This window comes from Chiloscyllium plagiosum, chromosome 1, assembly GCF_004010195.1.
Source record: "Chiloscyllium plagiosum isolate BGI_BamShark_2017 chromosome 1, ASM401019v2, whole genome shotgun sequence".
In the NCBI taxonomy this organism is placed as follows: domain Eukaryota; kingdom Metazoa; phylum Chordata; class Chondrichthyes; order Orectolobiformes; family Hemiscylliidae; genus Chiloscyllium; species Chiloscyllium plagiosum.
The window spans coordinates 66,710,259-66,723,593 of NC_057710.1; the positions used below are offsets into that span (position 1 = coordinate 66,710,259).

General features: G+C 40.1%; 1 protein-coding gene across 2 annotated transcripts in view; it reads right to left on the reverse strand.

Moving 5' to 3' along the window:
- LOC122549091 (integrin alpha-1-like) overlaps positions 1-13,335 on the reverse strand; it is an 89,464-nt gene that overhangs the window by 17,390 nt on the left and 58,739 nt on the right. For both annotated transcript variants that reach the window (XM_043688333.1, XM_043688323.1), the window contains exons 4-8: positions 12,151-12,242; positions 9,809-9,923; positions 3,987-4,114; positions 3,202-3,350; positions 775-925 (exon numbers count right to left, since the gene is read on the reverse strand). In XM_043688333.1, the coding sequence (XP_043544268.1) occupies positions 775-925; positions 3,202-3,350; positions 3,987-4,114; positions 9,809-9,923; positions 12,151-12,237 (630 nt within the window). In that variant the 5' untranslated portion in view covers positions 12,238-12,242. The remainder of the gene's footprint in view (positions 1-774; positions 926-3,201; positions 3,351-3,986; positions 4,115-9,808; positions 9,924-12,150; positions 12,243-13,335) is intronic.

Genomic DNA, 13,335 nt, shown 5'->3' on the forward strand with positions numbered 1-13,335 from the left:
TTCCTCATTTCCCTTTCCCCCACCTCACCCCAGCTCCAGCCTTCCAGCTCAGCACTGTCCCCATGGCTTGTCCTACCTGCCTATCTTCCTTTCCACCTATCCACTCCACTCTCCCCCTGCCCCCGACCTACCATCCCAACCACTCCCCCACTCACCTATTGTACTCTATGCTACTTTCTCCCCATCCCCACCCTCCTCTAGCTTATCTCTCCACGCTTCAGGCTCACTGCCTTTATTCCTGATGAAGGGCTTTTGCCCGAAACGTCGATTTTACTGCTCCTCGGATGCTGCCTGAACTGCTGTGCTCTTCCAGCACCACTAATCCTCAATATATGTTTCCGTTTGCTCTAGTTTTGTGACACAAATTCTACTTACCTGAAGCAATTTGAGAATAAAACCCATTGTACTGGTCTTCATGAAATAATCAAATGTAAAATTAAAGTTGGCCATTTCATTCAATGAATATTAATGTTGGCATGATAACACTCTGCAATTTTAACAACATTTGCATCAATTTAGTAGAAAAGAGTGTGAAAAACAAAGAAAAATAAGAGTGGTGACAGAGGACTGTCACTTCTCTATGTTGAATATTGATCTGCTGATATATCCATCACTGACTCCACAGCTAATGATTTTCTTTGACTGTCCCAATAAATTGAAATTCCTGAGCATGTAATTATAAAGCTCCTACTGCGCTATGCACAAATTTGCAAAATATTTCATACTTGTTAAATAATGAGTGTCTACTTTGATGACATTTAAAAATGTACTTACAGCAATCCCAAATCGAACAATGCGTTCTTTCTCACATTCAAGAATTGCTTCTGGCAACTTGGCCCTGTCGTGAGATTCACCATCAGTTACAACAACCATTACCTTTGTCGCTTTTGGTCTTCCACCATTTTGAGGTGAGAATGCATTTTCCCTGAAATGTGACAAAATGGTTTAACACATTTCAAAGAACAGAACTAATCCACTTCTTAGTTATATACTGCCAAAGTTAATTACCCCAATTTATTCTATAAGTTAACATCACTACAAACTACATATTTCAATCAACATGCAGTTGAGCATTATCTGAGTTAATTTGTCAGGAAATATAACACTAAACATGAATTATATGAAGTACAAGACCTAGTATAGGCTGTACGCATTTACCTGGGGCCAATAATACTGATTTTCAAATCTATGATTAAAAGTTAGTTCAATAGTTAGTTCAGTAGACCTGTAAAGGTCTACAGCCTAGCATGATTCATAGTTGCTTTGTCATTGTTTATTTAAATTATCCATATTTCCATGTTATATGATGTTTCCCAAAAGTTAAGTGCTGTCATTGAGGACCACATTTTGTTGCTTCATTACTTGTCTACTCATATAAACAATTCAAGTCTCTGTCACACTCTATAATACTTCAGATAATATCTTTCATAAATAGTCAATTGATGCTAACTAAACAATATTTGAACATACATACAAAAAGGGAGACTAACTCATTTGTGTTCTGCCATTTTTTTTCTGATATTGAGGTAGCCTAGAATGGATTTTGACAAATCTATCAGAAGAGACAGAAATTACAATAATTGCTCTCTATTTAAAACACTTCCTCAAAGCAAAGGTCTGTATAATGACCTTAACAAGACATTAAACTGCTTAATATTACAGCAGTAAACTACTTGAGAGAATTTCCATTGGAGATCAGTTAGAATTCTAGATCCACAATCATCATCATCTGGAAGGAGAAAGGCAGTGGATGCATGATAGCTCTACCAACAGCAGCAGAAGCTTCCCCTCCAAGTCACACTGCAACCTGACTTGAAAATATACCATGTTTCCTTCACTGTCGTTGAGTCAAAATCCTGGAACTATCTTCCTAACTGATTGTGGGTGGAGCCCTATGAATTGCAGTAGTTCAGGAATGCTATTTATTACCACCTTTTCCAGGGTAGACCTTAGGACTTGAGAGTGGGAGCTTGGATCTTGAAAAAGAGCCAGCGATGGAAATAATTCGCCCCCACCAATCCTTATCCCTCACTTCCAAGTGGGATGACCTGTCTGGGGGAAGTGAGTATGAATTGGTTACTGAAGAGCATCAGCTGGGCAAGTGTTTGAGAATTGGATAGGCCTTGCTCAATCCTTTTCAATTGCAGTTTGGTGGTTGGCAGCAGGAGGGTGACAGTAAGGCTACATGGAGAATTATATAGGACTCCATTCACAAACCCACTGGTGGAGGCCTACAAGATAGAACATCATCTTAGAAAAACTAGCCATAGGTAAACTGCATCGTTTAGAGTCATAAAGTCATTTGCATCACAGGAGACCAGACCATCCATGGTAGCCCATTATGAAGAAATCCTGTCAATCCCAGTAGCATGCTTGATTCCCAAACCCATGCATACCCTGCTTGATTCACAAACCCATGCACCACTTACCTGGGAAGGAGTTCCAGCTCATTACCATTTGCTGCAGCACTTAAACTTCCTGCTGCATATCTTGCCCAATAGGGGAGGTGATGGCCTAACGTTACTATCGTTGCTCTGTTAATCCAGAGACCCAGGTAAAGTTTGGGAACCTGGGTTCATTTCATGCCATGGCAGATGGTGGAATTTGAATCCTATAAAGCTCAAGATTAAGACTCCAATAATGACTATGAATCCATTGTCAATTGTTAGAAAAATTGACATGGATCGCTAATGTCCTTTAGGGAAAGATTTTGCCATCTTTACCTCGTCCGGTCTACTTGTGACTCCAGACCTACAGCAATGTGGTTGACTCAAAACTGCCCTCTGGGATGGGCAATAAATGCTGGCCTATGTAGTGGTTCCCTCATCCCATGAATGAACAAAACATAACACTGAGAGCCTTGGCCACTGCTAGCCTGTGGGCCTTGGTGAGCCTAAGTTGGCTTTCCTGCACTCCAGAGCTCATTGACTCAGTCCAGTCTGTGCCTTACTTTATCTCTGCAGTGATCACCCATCCTAGTGACTCTGCTAGGACTGAAGAACTAACAATCTGACCAGCAGCTTTTGAAGGGGATTGGGACAACTCATTAGAAACCTCAACTGCAGACAATCAGCCATTTCTTCGAAGTCAATTGAAGTTCCCAGCTGAGCGGGTCTGCCACTGATCTTCTGAATTACTTTGACAATATCTTTCCCTCAAATCAGAAATAGTTGATGGACCTGGCTTTGAGGCACAGTTTACCTTGCGAAGTTGATTCCTTGAGCTGTGTTTGTTTCTCTTCCTTGCTTTTGTTTGATGTTTTCAGCAAACTGTTCAGCTTCAGCCGTTGTTTTGAAAGCGTTCAGCTTGAATTCAAATCTCGCATCTTCACCATATTGTACAATAGATACCTATATGGAACGATCAGTTTAATTACCTTTCATGGACAAAATGACAGGAGGACATTTTTTGACTCAATGCAAGTAAAAATGCGAAGCAGGCCTGGCAGGTCTATGGTGAGAGAAGCAGAGTTCATATTCCAGTTTGATCATGTTTGATCAGATCTGGAAAAAGTTGGAGACCAGTCTTTCAAAGAGAAATGGGAGCAAAGTACGAAAGGGAAGATTCTGGGATCAGTTATTAGGCAGGGTAAAGTACTAAAAGGAATGAAGGTGGTTGAATTGAAGCTGTCTTTTCATTTCTCCTCTTATATTGGAACTATATTGTGCTAGATACAGGACTGATTGGCAACTGGGTTTCATTTAAAACCTCATCTATTTTGTCCAGTGTGAAGTAAAGCTCCTTGCCATGCCCAAAAGCCTGAAGTGCTATTTCACATAAGAGTTGGTCTCATTTCAGCCTTCCTTAATTCTTTAGTTACTTAAAGGTATGCAGATGTAATTACTTCCAAATCATCGTACACTGTTCTTAGTTTATGACAGATACTGACATGCACAATGTACATAATAGAAACTATAATCCATATCCTTAGTAATGCCATATTTTAGAAAGCCAGATATATACCAAAACTGAAAAAATGAAGTTACCTGTGTTTTTTTAGGGCCAATATCTAAACTTCCTGTTAATTTTTTCAGGAAATCTTGGACTGGTCCCCAAGGCCAGATACTGTTGGATCCATCCAGTACTATCACAAGATCCATGTAGGACCCACAACCTATAAATAGAATAAATGCAATGTTAATTGCACCATGGACTTATACATAATGACCTGAGATTAAGCCATGCCTGTTGACTTTAATTCAGGCAGCACGGGAAATTAAATTGCAGCGTTGAAATAGGAAATTTACAAATGGATATGGATAAGTTAGTGTAAATGGGTCAAAATTTGGCAGATGAAGTTTAATGTGGATCAGTATGAGTTTATCCATTATGGTTGGAAGAATAAATAAGACAACAAATTATCGAAATGGAGAGAAACTTCAAAATGTTTCAGTGCAGAGGAATATGGTTGTCCTCCTGCATAAGTTGCAGAAAGATGGAATGCAGGATAGCAAGTAATAAGGAGAGCAAATGGAGTTTTTGCATTTATTGCTAAAGGAATAAAAGGAGGAAAGCATTGTTGTACACGTGCAAGGCAGTAGTGTGACCAGATCTGGAGTACTACACACAGTGTTAGTCTCCACACTACAGGAAAGATGTAATTGTATTGCAGGTAGTTCAGAGAAAGTTCACAAGATTAATTCTAGACATGGCAGGCTTGTCTTATGAGGAAAAATTGAGCAATTTAGGCCTATACTTGCAAGAGTTTAGTAGAATGAGAAGAGATATAATTGAGGTATAAAAGATATGGAAGGGAATTGACAAAATAGATGTAGAGTGCATGTTTCCCTTTGTGGGGCAATCTAGAATGAGTGGTCATAGTTTTAAGAAAAGGGGTGGCAAATTTAAAACAGAGATGAGGAAGAATGACTGCTCTCAAAGGGTTGTGAATCTGTATAGTTGACTATCGCAGAGAGTGGTGGACACTGGGACACTAAATACATTTAGGAAGGAAATAAACAGATTTTTAATTAATAATTGCTTAAAGGGTTATGGAGAATGGACAGGAAAGTGGAATTGAGGCTAAGCTGTGATTAGCCAAGATCATATCAAATGACAAAGCATGTTCAAGGGACTGAATTACCTACTCCTGTTCTTAGTTTTTACATTTTTATGCCAACTTCATGCAGTCAACTCAATTTAATGATTTCATAATCCAGTTGTGCTAACCAAGCAATTGATTGGCTGGAGATATAAGTATGAGTTCAAAGATGCCAATGATTAATATCATTCTAAGCAAGGCTGCACAGCTTAAAGGGAAGATGTGTTATGGTTGGGCCACAGTCTGTTCAAGAAGTGTATCCAACCTAGGAAACAATGAATAATGACAAATTACAGTACACTCCAAGGCTTTTGGACAATGCAGTGAAGGTCTTGGTGGGAAGGAAGTAGAAAGAATAGTGATGTCTTGGAACTAAAAGGGATCAGGAGGCTTTCATGACCCTTGCTTGTATGGAAATTGAAATAGGTAGCCATGGAGATCAATGCCAAGTATCAAGCCTTAAGCACCTGCATGTAGTGCCTCAAGTACTCCAATTATTTCTCTAGATTGGCAAAGATTAATGTCCATACCTTCAAATGCAATATTTTCACAACTGCACTCCTGGTTCCAGAAATTGTGCAATTCACTGAACATCCATCCTTTACCTACTCACAATCTCTAACCATCAGGATTTGTACCTGACATGCAGTTGCCCAACAAAAACCTTACACAGTTGGTATTTCAGCAAATCTCAATACATACATTTCACAGCTTGAACCAATGCCAAATACTCATTCAGAAGAGCTATATTAATCTATCAGATTGAACCACACTCATTAACACACTTCCTTTTCTCTCTTGCATGATAACTTTGGTTCACAATTGGATGCAGCAGGCCAACCCACAAGGAGCTAGTGTTTAAACTCTCAAAACGAGACTGTGCTTACCATTATTGAGATGCCCGTTGTGGGTGACATAGCCAGAAGCAGGGCTGAAACCAGGAAGGAGAATGGTGTTTTCATCACAAATTCTATTCACATTCTACTTTCTTCCTAATCCAGAGCTTCTTTGGTTTACAAGCTGAAGCAGGACACAAAACGTAACTCTTCCTGCACCAACACTATACCTTTCTGCCTTTCTCTTTTCAGATACACAAGAACAACAAACTATCCATACAGCAATAGAACAACAAGGATACAGCAGTGATGAATATCCTCATCTTCAGCTTATATTCAACCATTCAGATACTGACACTGTTTACAATCTAAAGAATATCATAAAGTTGGAATGAATGTATGTGAGCTTTTTTGGGTGAAGTTACAAAGGACATAAATAAGGCTATGCTATTGATGTGATATACATGGACCTCCAAAAGGATCTGATAAAGTACTGCACAACAGATCTGTCAGCAAAAATTATAAACGGGATGGGAATAAGATGAATAAAAAAATTAGCTGATGGTCAGGAAGGACAGTGGTGGTTCATGGTTTTAAAACAAAAACAGAAAGAGCAGGAGAAACTCAACAGATTTGGTCGCATTTGCAAAAGGTTTGGTAGCATTTATAAGAGGAGACAAGTTAACAACTCAAGTCCAATGACAATGTGTGGTGGCCAGGAGAAATTATGTTAGTAAATTTCTTCAGGATCAGTGGGTGGATGCATGCTTTAGATCTTGTTCATAGAGTCGTAGAGTCATAGAGCTGAATAGCATGGAAACACCCTTCGGTCTAACTCGTCCATGCCAACCAGATATCCTCAATTAAAATAGTCCCATTGCCAGCATTTGGCCCATATCCCTCTAAACCCTTCCTGTTCACGTACCCATCCAGATGCCTTTTAAATGTTGTAATTGTACAAACCTCTATCAACCTCTATCACTTCCTCTGGCAACTCATTCCATACACGCACCAAGACCTTAGTTATTCCTCATATCCATGCCCTCATGATTTTATAAGGTCACCCCTCAGTCTCCGATGCTCTAGGAAAAATAGCCCCAGCCTGTTCAGCCTCTCCCTATAACTCAAACCCTCCAACCCTGACAACATCCTTGTAAGTCTTTTCTGAACCTTTTGAAGTTTCATAATATCCTTCCCATAGCCAGGACATCAGATTGAATGCAGCATTCTAAAACTAGCTTAACCAATGTCCTGTACAGCCTCAACATGACTTCCCAACTCCTATACTCAATGTTGACCTAAACATTGGCAGGAGAAAGTGAGGACTGTGGATGTGGAGATCAGAGTTGAGAGTGTGGTGCTTGTCAAAAAGCTAATCCCTTTTTTCTAAAAGCTGTTCCTTGGCTCAAGGTCCTTGATCTTTTTCAGAGAGTAATAAACTGAGCTGGACTCCGATCAGTCTGGTTTGGCATAGAGTTGAAAAGGATTTTGAGAGGCTTTTTGTTTATATGTAAACAGATGAGACTTCAGGTCAAAGTGGTCATGTTTTAGAAGTGACCTGTATAAAGAGAGGGGAGTGGTCAGCTCTTTAGCTGAGCTGAGCTGTTTTTCAGGTGAGTCCTGAACTGGGAAGTTCAGACAGGGAGCTGTGTGAAAACTCTCTCTCTCTTTTTTGCCCTTCAACTTCAACCTATAAGTATGTCTTCCATTTGTACTGGGTTTTAAAGAGAGTTTGTTTATTGGGACTGTTATGTGTATTTGTGTGGCTAAGGAGAATTGAAGATAATGAGCTGAGCTTGTAATATGCCTCATTTACACTTGCATTACGTTAAAAATAACAGACATTCATATGAAATGACCCCTTTACTGCAAACATTAAGAGTATGTTCTCTGCATGTCTCATCCATGTTTTAATAAAGGGTATCTGAACCTGATACAATAACATTGCTTTGTCCCCTCAGATTCTGCCAGATCTGCTGAGTTTCTCCAGCAATTTTTGTTTATGTCCTCAACTTGCACCTTGGTGAGCATATTGATTTCTCCATGGCTACACTTTGTCAATAATAGTTGACTTGTCATAGGAATATTAGAATTAGGAGTAGGAGCAGGCAATTCAGCCCTTCAAGCCTGCTCCACCATTTAACATGATCAAAGCTGATCTTATCCTGGTCTCAACTCCACTTTCCTACTGCTCCTCAAAGACCTTTTAGAGACAAATAAAACTGCAGATGCTGGAATCCAAGATAGTAATGCAGGAGGCTGGAAGATTTCAGCAAGCCAGGCAGCGTAATGAGGTGGAGAAGTCAATGTTTCGGGCATAACCCTTCTTCAGATCTGCGTTACACCGAAAATGCCGACTTCTTCACCTCCTGATGCTATCTGGCGTCTTGTGTTCCTCCAGCCTCCTGCTGGTCTACCCCATAGCCCTTTGTTACACTGTTCATCAGACACATATCTGTTTCTTTCTTGAATCTGTTGATTGATTCAGCCTTCACTGCACTCTGGGGCAGTGAGTTTCACAGATTCACAACCCTCTGAGAGAAGCAGTTTCTCCTTATCTCAGTATTGAACCTACCTTCTCTCACTCTGTATCTATGACCTCATATTCAAGACTTCCACACAGAAGGAAACATCTGTTCACCATCCACCTTATCAATCCACTTTAGCATTTTATATACCTCAGTCAGATCCTCCCCATTCCCCTGAACTCCAGCCAGTATAAGACCAAGACCAAGCTATTCAAATGCTCCTCATCTGACAGCACTTTCTTCCTGGAATCAATCTGGTGAGCCTTCTCTGAATTGGCTCCAGTACCACCACATGCTTCCTCAAGTAAGGAGATCAAAACAATAATCCAGATGTAATCTCACCATGCCTTATGTAATTTTAACAACATTTCTTTATGAATTAATTGTCAATAAATTAGCACTCTGTTCTTCTGTAGTACTAGTTGATGAGATTATTTGAAATTTGGCATCTTTCCCCATGGTGTACAACTTATACCTCACATTGCATTATGGTTATTGAAAACACCACATTAGGATCTTATAGTGATTTTAACCACTTAGTGGACTGAAATCAGCTATGGTAATGCAAATCTAAGGGGATATGTGCTTACGCACTCTGGGAACTCATTGTGTCAAATTGTTTATTAGAGGTACTCAACCATGGAATATGCTCAGGTAGACAAGATAGTGAAGAAGACATTTGATATGCTCACCTTTATTGGTCAGTCTGTGGAGTATAGGAGTTGGGATGTCATGCTATGACTGGATAGAACATGGGAGAGGTCACTTTTGGAATATTGTATTCAATCCTGGTCTCCCTGCTATAAGAAGGATGTTGTGAAACTTGAAACGGTTCAGAAAAGATTTACATCGATGTTTCCAGGGTTGGAGGTCTGAGCTATAAGGAGACACTGAATAGGCTGGGGCTATTTTGCCTGGAGTGTCGGAGGCTGAGGGGTGACTTATAGAGGTTTATAAAATCATGAGGGGCGTGAATAGGTAAATAGACAAGGTCTTTGCCCTAAGGTTGAGGGAACATAGAAGGCATAGGTTTAAGGTGAGAAAGGAAAGATTTAAAAGGGATCTCAGGGGAAGTTTTTCACACAGAGGATGGTGCATGCATGGAATGAGCTGCTAGAGGAAGTGATGGAAGTGGTACAATTCCAATATTTTAAAGGCATCTGGATGGTATATGATTGCCAATGGTTTGGAAGGATATGAGCCAAATGCTGGCAAATGGGACTTGATTAATTTAGGATATCTGGTCTGCATGGATGAGTTGCACCGAAGGATCTGTTGCCTTGCTGTACAACTCTATGACTCTATGACTCTAAGTAAGAGTTGAAAAGTTCTGTGATAATAATGATATTATTTATAGAATGTTTGACATTTTGTAACACTCAACATCTGAAGTTGAAGCTTACGTTGAACAGCTGGTGAAAAGGCTTTTGATATTTTGAAGTTTGAATTTATATCTGCACACAACCCTCTTGGATAATTCATGGTGCCACACTTCTGTGCCCATAACGGAGCGCAAGTCTGAAAGAAAGAAAAAAGAAATTAATTCTGTTGATAAAAATACTGCAATCTTGACCTAGCCAGGGGTAGGCAACACCTGGTACCTCTCAATTTTCATGGAGGTGGACCGACTGCTCAAGACACATTGCAGTGGTTTGAATCTGCTTTTATTCCTCTGTCTGAAGGGCTGTTGGGGATGGATAGAAGTGCCATGCATTGGTACAGAGAATGTGAGGGATTATTAAGAATGCCTGGGTGCAATGGTTGGCATAGACCTGGGAGCTCATGGTGTGTCAAGTGTTTTTATTTATTTCACATGTGGGACATAGCCATCGCTGGCTGGTCAGCATTTACTGCTCAAATCTAGTTACCCTTGAAAAGGTATTGGTGAGCTGTCTTCTTGAACTGGTTGACAGCTGTAGGTTGACACACAATGCCCTTTGGGAGGAAATTCCAGGGTTTAGACCCAGCAACAGTGAAGGAACAGGATGGTGATTGTAGCCCTTGTCCTTGCAGGTATAGTGGTTCATGAGTTTGGAAGGTGCTGTCTAATAATCTTTGACAAATTTCAACAGCAGCTTTTACTGAGCATTGATGGTGGAGGTAACAAGCAAGTTAGATATAGAGTCATAGAGATGTACGGCACAGAAACTGACCCTTCGGTTCAACTCATCCATGCCTACCACATATCCTCAATTAATCCAGTCCCATTTGCCAGCACTTGGCCCATATCCCTCTATACTCTTCCCATTCATGTACCCATCTAAATGCCTTTTAACAGTAGTAATTATAACAGCCTCCACTACTTCCTCTAGCAGCTCATTCCTTACTCGCACCACCTCTGTTGAAAAAGTTGTCCTTAGGTCCCTTTTAACTCTTTCGCCTCTCATCTTAAACCTATGCCCTCTAGTTCTGGACTCCCCCACCCCAGGGAAAAGACCTTGTCTATTTATCCTATCCGTGCCCCTCATAATTTTATAAACCTCTATAGGGTCACCCCTCAGCCTCCGGTACTCCAGGGATAACAGGCCCAGCCTGTTCAGCCTCTCCCTATAGCTGAAACCCTCCAACCCTGGCAACACACTTGTCAGTCTTTTCTGAACTTTTCCAAGTTTCACAACATCCTTCTGTTAGTAGGGAGCCCAGAATTGCACACTTTATTCCAAAACTGGCCTAACCAATGTCCTGTACAGCTGCAACATGACCTCCCAATTGGATTTCCAGAAGGCCTTTGACAAGGAGGCTGTGAAGTATGATAAGAGCCGTTCATGTTCGGGGCAATGCACAGCCACAGATTTAGGATTGGCTAACTTCAGAAGGTAGAGAGTAGGGATAAAAGAGACTTTTTTAATATGACCATCGGTGACCAGTACAGACTTCAGAAGGAGTTGAACATGCAAGGTGAGTAGCAAAGAAGTGGCAGATTGGAATACAAAGCAGTAAAGTGTGGGATTATACATTTTTGTGGGAAGAATGGAAGCATGGAATATTTCTAAAAAAGGCTATCTCAAGTGCAAAGGGACTTGGGAGTCTCAGATTAAGATTCTGTTCAGATTAACATGCAGGCAGTTATAAAGGCACGTATGATGTGAAGGGAGGAGTGCATTTGGGTCTGGCAGTAGATGGGGGTGTTGCATTGGTTCTGGCAGCTGCGGGGTCAGGGTTGTTGGGGTCCCATCTTGAGGGATTATTGGTGCCAAATCATGTGGTGGAAGTGTAAGGGATTTGTGGGAGTTGTAGTTGGGGGTGATCCAGGTAAATATGGGGTCAGTTGAATAGTTGCTTAGGCATAAGTCTTTCATAGCTTACTTTCTCCTGACTAAATATTCGCTTATTAGAGTCCTCTGAAGTCTCCAATTGAAATGGGAGATTTTCAGGGAGTTAGAGGTGTAGAAATCCAATGTCAAATTCCTTCATAGTGTAGTGTGCTATGATAGGGATTCTGCAGTGTCCCCACACTTACCTCTCATCTACTTAGGGATAACGACAGGCTGTCAGAAAATTTGGACCACTATTTAGTAATTCAATATTTGTATAAATTTACAACAAAAGTAGCTGAACTGAAGCAGATCTATTTACTATGTTTCTCACCTGGTTCTAAAAAGTGATCTTGACAACAGCACTTAACACTATTCACGAGTACTCACAATCTGAGTGAATTGTGCAAAGTTTAAAGTTAAGTATGTTATTAGTATCACATCACAGTATTACTTTTTGCAAAATATCCAGTTTCAAAATTTGCAGTTACCAAAAATCCACCAGTTTTGTCATTTCTGATCAGTGTGGAACCAGCATTCATGTCCTGTTTGTATTCGGTCACATTTGGAATAGTCATTATATCTGAAACATCAAGCAAAAGATCTAATAAAATATTATATTTTAGCATTCGTCCAATACAAGTAGCATTGCATTCACCAATACTGGAGGGACAGTTCATTTTGAGAGCCAAGAGAAATGAAATCTATTCAATCAATTAAATGGTGTTTGATATCAGAAAGTGCCCAGTGTAACAAACTAAATAACTTCACCAAATATATATTTAACAATTAAACTTTATTGTGCAGTTTTTTTTTAAGCATACCCTAAGGATCAAACTTTCATCTGAGTATGGAGATGTGTTCAGTGTAAAAATGGCCTGGGGGAATTCAATTGCATTCCTGACCCCATGTGATATTTCTCTGGACTTTCTAAGGCTTGAAAATGCCTAATATGCAAAATGTACCTCCATGCCCAGAAAGAAGGAGAAAACTCAGATTTCCTCCTGCACACTATTTTTATCTGGTGATCTGAGGTTTTGAAGGCACCTTTCCAGCAGCAGTCTGGATGGGAGTCCATAGGAGCTGGAAGTTCAATCTCATGAAGAGGGGAATTGGAGATGATACTTCACTGGCGGCAAAATATAGGCCTGTATGAAACATCATGCTGAATAGCAGCCTTGAATTTGTCTCCAGCTCCAATGATTGGGCAGCTGATCTGCAATCATGAAACAGCCATGTTTATATGAAAATCAAACAGTTTTCGTGGTTATATTGTCTGGAACTAGCCCGAAATTGTTTAGATTTCCAGAATTCAATTTCATAACTTGTTCTGATGACTTTGAGCTTATAACCTTTGGGTTGCTAGTTCAGTGCCATGAACAAATAGGTTACCACAAATATGGGGTAAAATGAGGGATGCTTGTTCTTTGGAGGGACAGAAGAGGTTTGTGAAAATAGAAAAAATAAAATAATTGCTGTGAGTATGAAGCATGAATCAATCTAATACAAAGTTGAAAAAAATTCAGTCAGTATATGTGGCTTGTGGTATAATTCAGTTCATCAAGAAAGACAAGAGGTAGTGTTCATCTTGACAGGTTTTCAGATAACTCTTGATAAATTCTAGAATCTGAGTGTTTCACACATCAGTACAGATAGCAGCAGCAGAGTGAACAAAT